The following is an 18,726-nucleotide window of genomic DNA, read 5'->3' on the forward strand; positions in this document are numbered from 1 at the left end:
AGCAGGGTGAAAAAGAACAACTCAACACTTCTCAAAGCATGTTCAATTTATTCTTATGTCTGGAGAAAGTTTTAACAATATTTTTCAAGAGTTTATGCATTTGACAAAAGCAGAGTAACTTGTGCCAATCCATCTTGGTCATAATACAATAAGTTACGAGCGACTGTAAGTGATTTTAAAGGTACTCTGAGAGGTATAAATACAGTATGATTTCTGACTTAATGAGCATACGTCCTCCTACAAACAGTGGCCAGAGGCAGTGGCTCTCGTGTAGACATTTGGTTCATGGATGCTGTTCACAGAAAGGTGAACTAATATTTTAACATGTAGATGCTTCCAAGCCGAGGGCTAAATTACCACACTAATACCAAGTTCATTCTTTCTGGCAGAGTTAAAATGGCAGGAAAATCATAAATTTGTAATTTATTATTTTTAAACCCCATTATAGGAGTTAGGAGTGGAATTTAGGCAAGTGATTGAGACATGTAACTGTCTCTACAAACAGAAACATGGGTGTAAAGGTCACTGGGTTGTTGTAGTGTAAAAGGGCATTTGGTCATAACCTTCAACTAACTACACCTTTGTTTTAAACTTTATTTCCAACATTCAGCGGTAAGGAATAAGTTTAAAGGAAGGAGAAAAGCAGAGGATTTTAAAATGTATGAAATGATCATTTTCCATATCCCTCAATCTCCCTCTCTGCTCATTTAAGGAGGGGGGAAAAATCTTATTTTGAGACTTTCTTCATCCTCTGGTCCAAAGCAGCGAAGTTCTCTTCTACTGAAACTAAGTTCTCTTTCATGGTCTGCTGCACCTGAACAAAGAAACAATAAAATCACAAAAGATGTGCCAGAAAATTGTCACTAGGTACAAAAGAATGTAAAGCTGTGAGTACCTGTGTGAGCAGTGTGCTGTTGTCCTTCAGCGCATTGTTGATCATCTGCTGTGTGGTGTCCAGATGGGCCAGCAGCTGTCCAAACTGCATGGCTAAAAAGAAGACACACAAACACAAAATACTTCCTGTGACAAAAATCATACTAGCAGTTTAACACGGGTCAAATGTGTGGAGTTGTGTTCTTGTGTGTCAGCAAATCAATTTAAACCACAAACCAAGTCGGACTAGACACCACTCGCACGTAGGTTTTTAAAAAATAATTAGAATGCATTCACACCAGTTTAAAACATGCAGTTTCCACCATCTCCTTTCAACTAATTTGCCAATTCATATACATTCTCCTGTCCACATCTGATGCAGATGTTACAGCACATTGCTGTAGAATGCCTTGTTTGACTGTTCAGTAATTTCTGACAGTAGTGCCAGCTGTAACTCAAATCACACGTATATAAATGAATGCACCATTTCTAATATGTTACTGTTTCTACAGTAATCGCTCATACACAGTTACTTGCATGCCTGTTAATAATGAAGTAAATTATACAACAATTCCGACTGGATGAGAGGCGTTCCACTTGTGGCGACATAGAGCATAACAGCACTGGCATGTTTAACTCTAAGTGTAACTCCACATCACATGTGTGTTAATGATTGTTAATTACACTATGTCAGTCCCAGCATGGGGTGAAAGCAGGCTATATGGGTGACAGCAATGGTAAAGAGGAAGAGCAGCTGAAGTCTGATAATGACACTCAATCAACTTCTTTCATTTAATATCCACAGCTTTAAGTCAAGTCCCCCTTTTGCTAAAGCATTACTGACACAATAACATGTAGAACCTGAGAGAAGAGATACCTTGCTCATGTAGCTCTTTAACAGCGATCAGCCTCTGGACCACCTGAGGAAGGGAGGTTGCCATGGCATCCCACTTCTGCACCACATCATACAGCTGTGCCACCTAAATCAAGCACAAACCCGACTCATTAACAGGCAGTGTTTTAAACTAAAAAGTTTTAAACTCTCCGAACAAAAATGTCTCCAAGTTTCTCACCCTATTTTATAAATACTAAAAATATGAAACAGAGATTACTTGGTGTCCTTTACAGACAAGTACAGAGAAACAGTCGTTTTTAAACACTGAGGTAGAGAAACACAAACTCAAGAGTGTCTTTTACTTCTGAGACACTGGATGACACTAAATATTTGCACTAAATATTTGCACTTGTTCAAATCATTTTTTCAGTCTCCTTGCTTTTTTAATACACTTTGTTTATCTGCCAATAAACTTTCACATTCCCTCATAAAAAAAAAAAAAGACTGAGCTGCGAGACACAAATGCACCACTGTCTTCACTTCTTGATTAGAAGTAAATCTTCGGCCTTGTACGGCTGCTTGTGCATCGAAGTGAAAGTTCGATGGAGCAAGATCAGGACTGTAGAAATATTTTAACACCTTAAAACAAAGTGTTTGACAGTGTGGGTAAAAGCGGACATGCATCGCCATGCAAGATTACAACACCCTTGTATAGCAGTTTTAATATAACCAGAATGAGGATGATTCTTTACTCACTATCAGTATTAGGTAAGTATCCCAAGCCTTTTACATAGTAACATGACAAAACACTACTTGTACTACAGTCCTCTCTACCACACAGATCATCCTTCATTTACAAATGCTGACTGAGGATGAGTACCTTGTTTTGTGTTTCAGCATCTTCAATTGCTGCCTTGTGTTTTGCGATTTCATTCATCTTGCCCAAAACACTCTGCAAGAAAAAAAAGCAACACTTTCTCTTAGGTCGTGGAGTATACACATCACAAAAATATTTAACAAAATGTTTTGTTTAGACTGTTCTTCCGTTGCGAGGAAAACCCATGGTTACCTGCAGTCTGGCTTCAACCTGGTCCAGAGTGGCAGCATCCAGAGCACTGACCCGAGCCTGCAGTAGCTCCATAGTCTCCTACAGAGAAGAAGAAAAAAAAAAGTCAAGGACTTAAAGTGGAACAGACAAGCACTAAGTACTTGAGCAGTGATCTAACAGCACGAGTACTCACCATTACACTTGCTCCCTGAAGTCCTGCACTGAGAGGACCCTGCAGTACACACAACCCAAACACAAGACTGTTACTGTGTTCACCTCAAAGTAAGTCACTACTTTACACAGTGGTACAATACAAACCGGGCAAGAACAACTGCATACTCAGTTGTTAATGACGCCTGATGATCAGATGCACTAAACATATTTCCCTAAAAGAATACACAACTGTTTTTACTCTTGTTTAAGGTGTAATAAAAATCATTATAGATAAAGAGCCAAGGAGTTTCAGAGTTTATTCAGACAGTCAATGTCAAGGCGAGGTGCCACAAGAAAAAAAGTACTGAGATTAATCCTGATCCAACTCAAAATTCCCACAATACACTTGCCCGCAATCTGAACACAATTTTCACTTATTTGTAGACCAGATTTTAAAATGTGACGATGTTAGTTGGGATTAATATACAACCAACATAAGTATATTTCAGAAATTCCAGGAAAACCTAAACGTCATAAAATGGCAAAATTTCACAATAGGAAAAATTTTCCTGGGTTACTACAAAAATATGTTCCTTCGATCCATAAATATAGTAAATGTGACGACACAAATTAATTTAAACTTAACACAAAGTTGTGCCCGGACTTATTACAGGAATGTTCATCACAAACCTACGTTTAATTTTCCTAAGGACAATGAAAAAGTGTTGGCAAATGAATGCACCTGTTTATCTAATCCAGAACCTACTGCAGTCTCCAGGTCTGCCAATCTTCTCTCCAACTCTGCTATCTACACATACAATGACAGAGAAAGGATCAGTACATTTAATTTACTTTAAACAAATAAGCTTAGAAAAATGAGAAGAATAAGTTTAGAAAAAAAGTTTGTACCTTAGCAGACTCTGTGAACTTCTCGTGTTCAGGCCGGCTGTGAAGCTCATACATCACAACTCCATCTGGGCCTTTAGGTCCTCCGGATTTTCCATCTCCCCCAGCACCGCTACGCACACCCCGTGCCACCTCCAGCTGAATCATCAACCGCCTAACACACACACACAATGATTATCGGTGTTTACCACACAGAGTATATATTGACAGCTGTCCAAGTACATTTGCCAACACTGTTAAGGAGATTGACGCCATCTGTGATCGATTAACTAGTAGCGGTCAGTTCCTTCTAACGCTACCGGTCCTATACCTGTTTATTCTGCCAAAGTTATACAAAAGCCCTGCCTTATCATTACTTTTAAAACGTAAATCTTACCGCTACTAGAATAGGGTAGAATGACAGGAGGGTTGGACCCTCTGTGGAAATGAATAGAAATATCGAACGAATTAAAATATGGTTATAGGTGATATGTATTTATTGTTTGTTGTACGTAGTAGACTATGTTTGTGCTGAAGAAACCCTGACTATATATAGTAAAATGTACATTGTCTCTTTATTGCATGCCTTTTTTTTTCTTAAACATTCTGAATTGTTCTTTCGGGTTAAGTTTATCTTTGTTTTAGGAGTGGTGTAGCTCATCCTGCACCATGGTTTAAAGCACACACTGCACAGACAACACTGATCCAATATCAAGTGTGTCATCCACACAGAGCCCTAGAGTCCTTACAAATCCATCTTCACTGTTCCTTACTTGGCAAGGGCTCCATCTGGGTCGGCCAAGTTGATGTGGGCGTTTGGGCCCAGCAATGAATCGAGATGGGCCGAGACCAGCTGCTGTTTGAGCTGGGCCGCCTGCTGAGCCAGAACCACCGGCGTAAGGCGCTCCTCTGCACTGCTCTCTTTAGCACTGGTCTAAAAAAAAAAAAAAAAAGCAAAACAAAGCAAGAAAGAAAGAAATTTACCTCACCGTACTCAACAAATACATTTATACAGAGAAACAAAGTCAATGGAATAACAGAAAGGCTTTAATTATTTCCATCTTATATTACAAGTCACTTAAATTACACTAAACACTAATGTACATTCAACCCGGCTTGGGTGTCTGAACACCTCCCTAGACATTTTAGAGGACAGTTAACTTGAACAGAGTTAAGTGTGTTAAACATATTCCTAAAACAAGGTTAATATCTATGAAAGACATGGTAGATGTTCAGATGTCATCTTTGATACTCCAGCTACTAAACTCCCTGGCTCTTTTGCACTTTAAGTGCCTGAATCACAGCTACACTGCTGTACCATGGAACTACAGACTTAATAACGGTATAACTTTAAAACAGGTGCTTGCTTAGAGTGTGTTCACATTACAAGACAGATTGCTTAAATCCGATCGGATTTGCATGCCATGACGGTTCATATTCATAATTACAAGTGACTTTTATCTGAGTCAGATGCATCTGCACTGTGAAAAGGCACGCATATGCACATTGATAAGTCTTTGCTCAAGCCATCTGGTTTAAAATACTTCACGGGTTCATGCGATCACTTATTGATTATACCAAAAATATGCTTGGGATTTTGCTATGGAGGGTGGCAAACAGTAAGTCAGCTGTATTTGTTAAAGTCTAGAAGAAGGAAGAAAGCCAGGCGCCTCACTTTATCTGTTTTAGCAGCTATTGCTAGCACTGCTATGAAATCCCCATGCTGCCGATGTTGACTGACGTCAGTGAGCAACCCACACACGCACAGAGGCAAAAAGTCACATGAATGCCAATCTGCCCATTCATTATTCAAGTTGCATGACCACATATAGAAAGTGACAAAGTGACTCATATCCAATCTGAAAAAAATAAAAAAAACATCTGATGTGTGATGACCCTGTCACATTACGGTAAAAAAATTAAATAAAATCCAGACTGAGCCACTTTAGGCTGGTCACATGAACGTAGCCTAAGTGAAAGTAGTGGGCATGTTTTTCTACATGATGACTTAGTGTTGCAGGAGGAAGACAGTCCACCAATAATATGCGGTCTAACTCCGTTATTCACAGTCCTTGAACACTAAGGAAAGATTACTTTCCACTAAAAGTAAATGTGTTGCTGTTGTTGTTGGCACAAGTGTTTGACAGATGTAATACAAAGAAAAAATTTATTACTAGAAAAAAAAACATTTCCTGCATGTCAGCTAAACTACTGTCACAGTGTGACCTCTGATGCGAGTTAAAGTGTAATCTTTTTGGAAATTTGAAATGCTAAAGTTTAATAGGGTGCAAAATGGCAATAGGTATTATTACTCGAGGGGTATTTCAGCTCTCAGAGAGCTCCTAAATTATCTTAAAAACTTAGCTTAAGAGTGATTTAGGACCAATCTCAGAGAACCGCTGAGCAATATGAGCTGATATAATAATCTGAATATGATAGAAGAAACTTAAGAAACTCCTAAAGCTCTTTAAAATCCTCCTCACTTCACCTAACAGATTTTCACCATAACCCTTTTAAAGGATTAGAATGTTTGATAGATAACTTTTATCTTTAATTATAATTTTCCTCCTTCGGCTCCAGACCTATAACATTTCCCTTCACAGATTCTTGCTAACATGTAGAATAACAAATACTGATTTCATAATTTAAATACTGGAACTTTAAAAAGCTAAAACAGATATAACCGTGCATGTCTCGAGTGTAAAACTAAATAAACAGACTAAGTAACATAGTTTTATCAATAAAATAAAAACGCCAGCAATTTAAGAGTGAAGGTGGTATTGATGACAAGCAATTAACATGTCATACCTTAATTGATAATTACCTTAATTGGTTGAAGTATTTGTACCTCATGTTATCAATAGATTAGCAGATACAATGTTTCTGGTGCTTTCTGGCTCAGGAGTATTAGTATCAAAATTACTGAATAACGTTTGTGACTATGACTTAGAGAAAGTTAAATGTCTGAAAAAATTAGTTATATAAGTTTTTTTTTTTTTTTTTTAAAGTGTGTACCAATCACTAACCTGAATGTGTTCCACTTCCTCTGTGAGCTCCTGAATCTCATTCACTAGTCGCTGATACTTCTGCTGAGGAGTCTCCTTAACTCCACACCCATCACCCAGCTATAGGGAAACCGACAAAAAGGTAGAATGACTCATTAAACCAAACCCGTCAACTGTTATATGCCTAACAGTGATACTGAGGGAGAACTCACAAGCTCGTAATCTCCAGACTCATAGCCGACTCTGCGACTCTTGCTGATCCGGTCCGAGAAGTCTGAAAATAAGCAGGTCGTCAGAAGGGAGAGCCAGAAAAGTAACACGAACATTAACGTTTCATATAACAAATTAAATACAGACACGCCGCAGTCACTGAACTTGTACTCACCAAGCCCCTTTGTGCCTACACGCTTCTCTTTGAACTTGTCATAGGCGGCATTGGGATTGACAACAATCCGCTCCACACTGTCACTGCACAGCTCTTCCTGTTAGAGGGGGAAAAAACATGTTAACAGCTGTTGCACAAGTAGAAAGATCTGAGGCTGCTTTTTACACCTGAGATTATAATGGCATTGAAATGCCAAAAGCACTAACATCTGCTTGCACTTATAGCTAGTGTTTAAATGCTATGCATGCTAACTGTTCTAACAGTGCAACTGCACTGTGCCTTGTTCACATTCAAACAACATTGATTTTCTTACACAAGCAGTTTGCTTTTTAATTCCAGATGTAAAAAGGTCAACACAGCAAAAAACATACAGGTAGAACACATGCCGGCTTTCAGAACAATTTGTACATGCAATGTTTTTAAGAAATTAAAACAGAAAGGTCAGAGTGATGATTAAAAAAGGACTGTAAAAAACAGATTTAAGGTGAGGACTTAAATCACTTTCTAATTATCATTTTAATTGAAATCATCAGCACTAATCATTCCTAATTCATATGTTAATTGGCTTATGTCCCGCTTTTTTGGCCAGAAATAAATGTATTAGGCTTTTTTAAAATTATTATTATTATTAAATCAGTTCTTACACAAAATAAGTAACAGGTTGCAGATCCGGTAACATGCACAGATCGATCATATAGATCAAAGATCAGACTGGAATCAGATTGTTTTCAGCTTAATCTGCCACGCCCAGTGACTGGCTGATTAGTTTCAGATATATCAGATTCTGTCCTGTCGAATTTACAAGCATTGGCCCAATTATTTAGAGAGTGTGAGTTTTGATCCTGGCTGAGTATAAACACCAGATTGGCCATGCTCTCAGGAGAAGGGCTGGCATACAGCACTGTGTCTACAGCACAGTGCAGCCCCCTAACAATGAACGAGCTGCAGTTTAAAAAGAGGCAGTTGGCTGGCTTCACGAAATAGCATTCACTATCTTGTCTAACCTGTTTTTACAAAATGCTCTGACCAGTGATATGGAACACTTTCTTTATTTTACGTCTTGTCCGAGTAAGAGAAAGTCCAGCAACCTTGTGCAATTTTCGAGAAAATGTAAATATTATAAAATATACATTAAACCAAAATCAGTACAGAACCACAAACTTGATTAGTCTGCCAGGCTGAAACGATTAAAAAACGTGTTATAAATCACACAGTATTGATATGTTGATTACAACTTTAAATTCAATGTTATTTACTCCCTTAAAACACACACACACACACACACACACAATTTGACAAAGACATGTGGGCAAAATACAAAACTGGATTCGTGGATTTTGTTAACTAACTATGGTTAGTTAGTTAAACTAATTCCATGTGTCAGAGTTTTTAAACTTACAGAAAATCATAGTTCTTGGATCCAGTTTCATACACCCACTAAAGACAACTATTACAATCTCACACACATTGCAGATGGCTCAGAGAAAACTCACTCATGTGCTACTGGAAGAGTGTGACTGTACAGATGTTATATGGGTTTGGGCTTTGCTTTCAGTGTTCGTGATATGCTGCCTAGTTAGCGCTGGATTCGTAAACAATATTATATTGACGGGGAGATGCACAACACAGCAAACACTCAGTCAATCACACCATTTGAAACAGACAAGGGGTTGATTTTGATTAGAAATGAGGGTGATGTTAGATGTTAGGGGAATCACATAGGCTCTTACCAGCTCCTTGGGTTCCCAAAGAGAGTTAGAGGGGAAAGAAATAAAGGTGGAACAAGACACAAAGAGAGAGAGAGAGAGAAGCAAAGAAAAAGACAAAGAGAGAAAGAGAGAGAGAGAGAGACATATTAATGCGGTTATCACATGACATGCACAACAAGAGCTGGTGGCAAAGGCAAAAAAAGGGATGGTTGCTGTAAGGACCCATTGTGTTGTTTATTGAATCCGCTTTTCTCTTGTTTTCAAGTCCACAAGCTCATAAGACAAGCATTTCACTAGCTTCTCACAGCAAAGCTGCGAGTCCCAGTCTGAACAGAGTTAGAGCAGGAAACCAGGGTGGCATGTTGCAGTCGACGTAGGTTAAGCAACAAGAGCTTCGGACAGTTGTTTCTGCCTCAGTCTGAAGGTGAAGGATGAAAAGGCTAAAGTACCTTCCACTTCAGATCAGAGAAACAGCACACAGTTACACACATTTAGAGCTCACACTGGAGGCACAAGTAGGCTACTTCACCATCATCCCTTTTCTTCTGACAAATTTCCTACACAGGTTCTGGTCCCCAATTTGGAGCGGTTTTACGGTGCACTGAACCCTCAAGGCTGGCAATACTTTGTGTTCATTTTGTGGTCACTCGAGGAGCTAAAGTTATTTAAATGATTGGTAAAAACCACTGTGGCAGAATTGTAAAAAAATTATAAATCAATAAAAAAACAGTCAAGTGCTGAAAACTTTTAACATCATACTAACGATCAAAGCTGGAAGGAGGAAACTGAGCGATTATTTTTTTTTCCCCTTCATTGTAGCTAGCAGATGTTTGCGCTAAACTTTCTATTTGGTATGTTTAAACTAAATGTGCTTCATGATGATGCAACACACCTTGATGCTAAAACTAAAGTTAAAGCTTCCAAAAATCCCAAAGTCTGCCTCACTACACACATCAGCTTGAGGCATAGTCTGTCTGACAGTAGAAATGTCATTACTAGGCAAATTAAATTTGATGCGTAGATGGTGATGGATGATCTTTTGACAGGAACACGAAGTATGTTGAAAATAAAGTTTAACGCAAAGCCATCACATCATTCTCCTGCTCACCTGTCAAGAGAAAATAAAGATACTAGACGTAATATTTTTATATTCATTGAAGGAATGAAACATAACCCAACCTTTAATTGATTATTCGCTGTCTTTTTGTCCAGGCCTACTAGTTTTTAACCTGGTCAATTACTTCTGGCGGCACACAGGAGCTTTTAGGGCGTTTTGAAACTTGACGCCAAAGTCTGGTTCCATTTGGTCAGGGAGAACACAATCATTCCACGCTCAGGAACCATGTCTGAGTCCGCTTGAAGAGGTGGCCTTGAGAACAATACAGCATATGTGGGCACAGATCGAATCAGATATGGAAGCCAACTGTACTTAAGAACGAAAGTGGATGAGTGCCTTGGTCTCCTCCGAAAACTCATTGTGTACATAGCAATCTCATCCTCTGACCTACATAGCTAGGCCATAGCTAATACAGTATGCAAGAGCATTTTCCCCAAAAAAATTTAAATAATATTAGGCGGAGTGCAAAGGTTGACTCAGTCTCTTCTGCATTTAATGCATCCTGCTAGGGATGCACCGAAATTTCGGCCGCCGAAAATTTTCGCCGAAATAGCATTATCGGTTTCGGCCGAAACGTAAGAAAGCGCCGAAAATAAAAGCCGAAATTGTCGCCGCGCCTCTCCCATCCTCCCGTCTCGTTCGCGCTGTCATTACGCATCAAACACGGAGTATGTCGGCGGTTTGGAAGCACTTCAAAGTTTCAAATGAGGACAGCTCATATATAGGAAAATATTATAAACATGTTTTTTAATGAAGCCATTTTCGGTTTCGGTATCGGTTTTCGGCCAAGTGCATCCAAAAATTTCGGTTTCGTTTTCGGCCCAGAATTTTCATTTCGGTGCATCCCTACGTCCTGCATTTAATGGTAGGTCATAAAACAAGTAGATGCATTTTGCCACCTGCTGTATCAGAGAGTATAAATATGCAAGTGTTCTCAAGAACAGAGTACAAAAATAATGTAAACACTGGCCAGCGGTGGAGTTGGGTTGGTTCAAATTAGGTCGTGCCAATTTAAAACACCTTTACTTATCGGGTAAGCAACCTAATAAATGTATATCATTTCCCCTTATTTGATATCTTGAACATATCTTAAATCACATGCGCATTCGTTCTCTATGATGATATTTCACTTAAGGCTAACTTAAATTCTCGCACAGTCCTCCACATTTATTCTCATTATTACCCTATTTGTCAAATCTCACATTGATTGTTTAATGCCTGAACTGCTGTGTTGGTGGAAAAGACGTGACAGTCAAATGTGTATGCGCTTAAAGATATGTTAAAGATATCGCGTGAGGGCAAATGATACATTTATTAGGTAGCTTACCCGGTAAGTAAATACTTGTAATACAAGGCACTCTCTATTTCATGCTCTGTCAAAAGCATTTGGTCTGAGAATTAAGCTACAGCTAATGTGATCTTGTGCCTTGTTGGCTCTGTGAGTTTGTCCTTCGGTGCAGCTCATGAACATTTGATTCTATCCCATGCTAACATTATATAACATGAATCAAAACAAACAGATGCCAAATTGAAAAAACTAATCAGAAAGTCCCATAGCTCTGAGACATGATTGTTCCCAATATTTCTGGGGAACATCTTAGTTGCACGAGCTAGTCCAAAGTGGAAGATATACTGTAAAAGGAGGGAAGGTGCTGTGACAGGGAAGGTAAAGCAATATCATGTTAATGATGGTAGATTAATTAGCACAGCTTAAAGAAAAACAAAAAGGTCTTAAGATGCACAAAACTGAACAAATATTTAATTGTAATTACTACATGCCATAAGTAATTGTTTTAACTTCCCTTTGGGATCAATAGCATCTCATATGAATAAGCAATTAATATATTACCAAAGCAGTGGCAAGTTTACACATGACAATGTAGCATACTGTATTTTGCTAAACTTTTTTTCTGCTTTAGGTAATGTGTCGACATAAATCCACATGAAGGATCATGGGAAAAGGGCAGAACTTTTCCAACTGTGTCTACAGAGTGCAAAAGTTTGCATTCCCCACAAGGTCTCAATATGAATCAAATGAAATACCACCATCTTAAAATATATCTGGAAAATGTATAAATCTGAACAAATAAAATATACATATGAAAAACAGAACAGTTTGAAACAGGACAGAAAGCAAGAAGCCATGTTTTTTTTAACTATGAACTTTTGAATATGACTTTAACATAGATTTAACATCAAGTTAAGACAGATTGTTAACTATTAATATCTTAAATTACGTATTTAACCAATTTGATACTCAAGATAAATGAAAGTTCTAATAAACCTACATGAAAAAAATAATGAAGTCAGGAATTTGTTTTAAAGTAGCTTCTTACAAACACCCAATATAACATTATGTCCGGATGAAAGTCCATTCACTCCTACTACAGGACTGCATGAGGTCCAATGGGTAATGATCAAAAACAGTTAATTTTGCAAGTGCAAGTGTTGGTGCAGCGACGCTCATACTCATCTCATAGCTCCCACATCCCTGATTTAATCATATGCTTGTGTTTCTCTCTTGTGCACACGGTCACATGTTCTGCCCCTTTTCCTTTTCAACCAGGGTGCAGGGTCTAGACATCTGAATTAAACCTTTGGTGTGGTATGTAGGGGGAGGTGAGAGACACAGCAATTGCAGTAATCAGAACACCAGAACTCCTCAGCATTCTGTGTCTCTCTAGTTTTAAGTAAAAGCTAGCTTAGGTCAACTGCATTGAAAAAGCAATTTAAATTTCACTGATGCAGCTGCAGGAAGTGAATGTAGCATGTAGCATGGTTTGCATTACTTATATAGATGGATACTGCTACACACACCCAAAAGGTGCAAACTAAAAAAAAGGAAAGAGCTGTAGCATAATCTGGATAATTCAACTAGAGAATAAAAAAAGATTAAAACACTGGATCCAATATACGATTTTTTAAATAGTTATTTATACCATTATTTAATCAGTGTTCCTCAACAGGGCCACCTGGCCACCTTCTCCCATCGCTCCATGGCCAGTTGTGATGCTCATGCTTTTTTGGTGGTATCGGCGGTCAGCATGGGCACCCTGGCCATTCTGCGGCTGCACAGCCACACACACCAAGATGTTATAAACTGTGTGTCCAGACAGCTTTCTATCATTGACAATGTTACCTTGAGCTACAGAGGGAGCAATCTGAGATCTTCTGTGGGATCAGACTAAATGGGAAAGGCTTCTTCTTCTTCATGTGCAACAATAGGCTTCCTCACCCCAGTTCATTAGGTGTCTGTCTCATGGTACATTTTTAGTAGAGACTAACCAGCACTTACAGGGAAAACGCCAAAAGACCTGCTGTTCGAGTGATACTTTGACCCAGTCATCAAGCCACCACAATTTGACCTTGGTCAAAGTCGCTCAGATGCTTAACCTTGCCTACTTGCGAGGGTGCATGTGGCTTCTAACGCATGCAATTTCTGAGTAATTTGAGCTTGCTTCAATCATGTCAACTCTGAAAACAGACTTTTCACTTGCTGCCTAATTTATCCCACCCGATGAAAGATGCATTTGTATCTAGATAATCAATGTTATCTTTTATCCATCTCCTAAAAGATCAAGACCTCTTCACAGGTCTGCCAGGAATGCCACTCTTAAGGACTCACCTGTACTCTCTCTGGTTGTTAAATCTTAACAACTCTCTCTAATCTCTCTCCATTGCTGTTTCTTCTTAACATCTCTCTCTCCCACTACTCTCTAATCACTCTCTCTCCTACTTTCGCCTTCTCCATTGTTCACATAACAAGCCTTTTTAGATAGGGGTGGATCTTTTGTATGAGGATACAAATATGAGAAACTTACCAACTTTCCTCAGGCTAAAGAAGATACTTAAGCAGTGAAACGTTTCTACCTAACAAAAAAGAAGTCCAGTTGACTCAACTATCAGATCAAATTTATTTGCTTTACCCGTATTCATCCATGTCATATAGCTGGTCAGTGTTAATGTATAGAGACTACTGTACTGAGTAATAGGCATGAAGGTGCTTTAAGTAGTGGCCTACACCGAGATGCAGACTGAGGAGGAGAATGAAAGTGTAGAAAAACAAAAACAGTAGACCCAAAACCCCTTAATGGCCAGTGCACTTCTGCAGGTCAGAGTAAATTTATTTATTTGCCTTTTTCAGACTGTTGTATTAAAATACAAACTTTTCTTCTGAAAAAGTTCGCAGAAAACAATGCAGTTTGACAAGGCTATGTGTGGAACAACTCACCGACTCAAACTGCGCCTGGTCGTCCTCGGGCAGGTCGCTGGTCTCATACACATCCGGCTCATTAGAGGCCTGCGGGGACAAGAGTGTATGCAGTTAGTGCACAGTATCACGATTTTATACATTTCGACATGCATTGTTTTTTTTCTCTCACAATTTTAAACCTTTTAATTATAAAGTTTAATGGGTAATCAAATATCACCCGTTCCTTATAACATTAGCTTTCTTTTTTTTTTTTTTTTTACCAAGGGCAGTATTTAAACAATACAAACTAATTTTACATACAAAAGGTTATCATTTAACTTAAAATTAAATCTCTCTGTAATTAAATTACATCTCTGTTATTCACCATAATTGTTATTTCTAAACAACAGCAAATAATTCAGCCCTAGGACACAGGATAAAAATGTAGTTCAAAGTGTGCCACCTGTATGATTCTAAAGTAATGGTGACGTTTCCTCTAATGCCTCCCAAGTCTCAAAACGTGACAGTATGCACACGGGCACGTGGGCCTTCTAACTCAAGCAAATTCTGGCTAATTTGAGCTTGCAGTGTTTAGAGGCTTGTGCAAGTGTGTGTAATGAGCAAGTTTGAGATTAATTTGCTTACTGAATTTCGGGGGGAAAAAAGCAGATTGGAGGTTACATGTAATTTTTTCTATAAAACTGTGTTTCTGTTGTTCCACTCTAGATCCTCTGCAATCTTCAGATTAATTTATTTAATCGCCGGTCACGGCCAATCAAAATGAGGACCAGCCAATTCTAGTCACTGCCTGATCAACTACTTCAATTCTATTATTAAAGGTAAAAAAATATTTTTAAAAAACATATATTCTAGAGTCAGTGTGACAAGATGTAAATCGTCACACAAAAGAATCGCGATTCATAATGGAATAAAATGAATTTTTACAACCATCTCTAATACATACACACATACGGTATGTATATTCATCATATTCAATCATATATACATATATATATGATTGAATATGATGAATATATATATTCATCATATTCATACATATTTTATATACATATTTTATATATATATATATATATATATATATATATATAAACACACACATACATACTGTACACAATATATATGCATTAGATGTGCCCGCAAGTTAGTTTACGTGGAGTTTAATTGCACACTCATAAGCATGTTTTAAAAATATTTAATGCCATCTGTTAAATTTTGAGATGAACTAATGATACAGGGTAGATTTTATTAATGACATAAGGGTGTTTTCCACTTAAAATTCAAAGTACTATATCTTCTTTTCAGGTGGGCCGATTGCGATGAAACAAAGCCTATATGTTACCTCAAGCTTGGCCAAATACACCTGTGAAAACCCCAGTAAAATTCATTGAGTAGTTTTTACATGATGTGTGCACAAACAAACAGACAAAAATAGCAAAGAAATCTTGATGTGTTCTATTACTCATCTTATGCTCCCCCCCAAATAATTTTTTTACAAATATCTTTAATATACAGGTTTTATTATATGTATAGATTTCATATTAGTTTACATTAATGTATTCCTATTTGGACATTGTACACAACTGTTTTATGAGATTCTGTTATAAGCTAAAATTTTATCGCATCACTTCATTAACACAACAGATCACCATTTTTCTACACTCCTCAGGTGTACGTGTGACAGGTGGCATTGGTGGTTTTATTTTCGGAGGTAAGACAATAATTCTTTGAAATATCACTTTGCATTATATTATAGGAAATTCTGTGTATATAAATGTAACTTATTCAACATTATTTATCCTTGTATTACTCAACGTAAGACCTCTTTATGGTGCCTGATTTTAAACTCAGTTGCACACCTCAATTTGCACTAGTCGGTCCACTAAACACTCTTCCTCACTACCTATATTTGCACATTTTCATCTCATTCTTTACAAATATTTACTTTATATATTTTATATCCTCTTTTCCTTTTAGCCATTTCTGTTGAAACATCTCTCATCTCCCACATGTGTAGTTTCCTGCTCGGTGCAGAAGTTGAGCAGGACCTGATCGAGTCCTAGACACTGGAGGCGACGCCCTTTAAAGGAGAAGCGCCTCTACAGTGTGGGTGGAGAACAGCTCGACACACAACCACAACACTCACCTGACCAATTTTACAAGAGCTTATTTATACACCAGTGCTGATGTTCATATTTGCCAAGCCAGTGCAATAAAACAAAGCTTAAAATCAATCATCTTAGCTAACCAACATGTAACAACAACAACCTCGTGTACATATCCAGTGTTACTTATCAGCCTGTAAATACACATATTTAAGCACATTTCGCTACAACATTATACTGGTAAATCCCCCTTTTCTCCCCATATTGTTTGCATTAATAGCTCGCGACGGAAAGATGATAACGGCCGTTAGCCGGCTTCTGTGTGTTTACGTGTCCACTCGGCTACCTGGCTAGTTCACTTTATTAGCCGTTATCCATATAACGCCTGTAAAATAATCTTCGAAACAGTGTGCCGTTATAAGTTGCCTATATTTAGTTAAAATACATCAAAAGAAAGGATTAGACGCCACGCGGATAACTCTACACTAAGCGCTGAGTTTGGCTACACGGCTGCTAGCGCGCTAGTCCTGTTAGCTAACTAATGTTAGCCTCTGACAGTCGCTAGCTGCTCATAGGTTGAAGTAACTTACGATGCCAGGCAAGTTGGCGTACTTCGGGTCGGCCATTGCGACACAGATAAACCAAACAGAATCCCACCGAGTGTCTAATACTGGTTTTATTACAGTATTTCCAGTATGATGAGAAACAAGCTAGCACCAAAAGCGAGCCGCCCCGGTGACTTGCAAGCTGCTGACAACAGCGCAGACGTCAGGCGTGAACCCAGAGGCAGGGTTGCCAAGTCTGCAAAAGACAATAGAACTAAAAAACACACTAAATTGTAGTGATGTGGTAGAAATTGACTCTTATTCGACTATTGTCTTAAGACCGACTATTATGAATCGCGATTTTTTTGTGTGTCGATTTACACTGACTCCAAAATAGTTATTTTTATTTACTTTTTTTGTTATTACATTTTTTATAGAAATGAACTGGTCGATCAGGCAGTAACCAGAATTGACTCGTCAATTCTTCCTCAAAAGCCTCAAAAAGTGAATTAAAAGCCTTTTCCTCCAAACCCTGTGAGTCTTAAATCCCATCATTGCACACGTTTACACCAGTCTCACCATTTCACATCTAAGGAATGCAAATTAGTCAAAAATCACATGCGTTAGAAGACTGATAGCATGATAATATTTTATTGTGTGGTGAATGATGAATGACATTTATACTAACTTGGTACTGCTAAGTCCACACTGTCCAATATCGTTGTCTTAAATGCACTCTATTGTGTTTAAAATGTTCATTAATTTTTTATTTTGATAAAAAAAAATTGAAAGTAGTTGGTTGATGTTGTAGGATTAATTTCCCTTTACCATAGCTTGTCAAATCACTCTGGAAAAGTCAGATGTTTTAATGAAAGTCTACAATCACAAGATGCCTTCATAAATGTACATACAGAGGGATTATCCCAAGAAGCCAAAACTGGTAACACTCAAGACCAGAAGGGCCAAATTTGATTTTTATTAAAAAAAAAAATAAATAAATAAAAGGAACAGTCTGTATAGCCTTGAAACAAAATGTACTTGTACCCAAATGATTGAAAGATATGGTGAAGGAAAGAAACGGCTCATTATGCATACCACATCATCAAACATCGCGGAGGCGGTGTTATGGCATGAGCACGCTTGGGGTGTTTAGTGATGTAAGTGCTGATAAAAGAAGCTGAATGAATTGTAAAGTAGATAGAGCATTCTGCTTTACTTTTCGCTCAGATTCAGCTAAATGTTGCCAAACTGATAGGACAGGGTTTCATAGTACAGGTGGACGGTGGCCCAAAACATAATGTACTGTAAAAGCAACACAAGGCAAATAAATTAAATGTCTATGCAAATGAGCAGGCTTTTCATTTATTAAATGCAAAACTGAAGACAAAAGGACCCACGATATCTGAAAGTGGCTGCCAAAAACCTTGGTAAAGCAACTCTAGGGAGAAAACTCTGCATTTTGTGATGTCATTAATTGTGATGTTTTTTAATTCAAATATTAAAATAATTTAAATATTTATGATTGGATTAGTTTATCCCATTACTTGTAAGCCTTTAAAAAAATGAAGGGACATGAAATATATACAGATAGACAAGATAATCGTGTTCATCATGTTCAAACACTTATGGACCTGACTATATAATCTGTGTGCAGTGTTGGATATTCTCCCAGTTTATTCTCCCAAATGTACACATGAAAACTGTAGATCTGGCAACACTGGAGGACATCAGTCTCGCGAGAACAACATCTCAGCAACAAACACGAGCTTATACTAAAATCGATATGTAACTCACTTTACTTTAAGTGGCAAATCATTGCATATGGCATATTTTCGCGTCATAACAGATATAATCTA

The 18,726-nt window shown here is 37.9% G+C and overlaps 1 protein-coding gene across 1 annotated transcript; it reads right to left on the reverse strand.

The window, feature by feature from the left end:
• Positions 1-29: 29 nt before the first annotated feature.
• On the reverse strand, positions 30-17,103 carry dctn2 (dynactin 2 (p50)). The gene is made up of 14 exons (XM_053497708.1): positions 16,916-17,103; positions 14,242-14,310; positions 7,185-7,281; positions 7,012-7,073; positions 6,821-6,919; positions 4,568-4,728; positions 3,819-3,969; positions 3,652-3,717; positions 2,950-2,988; positions 2,778-2,855; positions 2,589-2,660; positions 1,751-1,853; positions 896-987; positions 30-814 (listed from the first exon to the last, which is right to left on the reverse strand). Exons 1-14 carry the CDS (start codon positions 16,949-16,951, stop codon positions 728-730), a joined length of 1,212 nt encoding a protein of 403 aa, XP_053353683.1. The 5' UTR covers positions 16,952-17,103; the 3' UTR covers positions 30-727.
• Positions 17,104-18,726: the final 1,623 nt, after the last annotated feature.

The sequence above is a fragment of the Clarias gariepinus genome, chromosome 6 (assembly GCF_024256425.1).
Source record: "Clarias gariepinus isolate MV-2021 ecotype Netherlands chromosome 6, CGAR_prim_01v2, whole genome shotgun sequence".
In the NCBI taxonomy this organism is placed as follows: Eukaryota; Metazoa; Chordata; class Actinopteri; order Siluriformes; family Clariidae; genus Clarias; species Clarias gariepinus.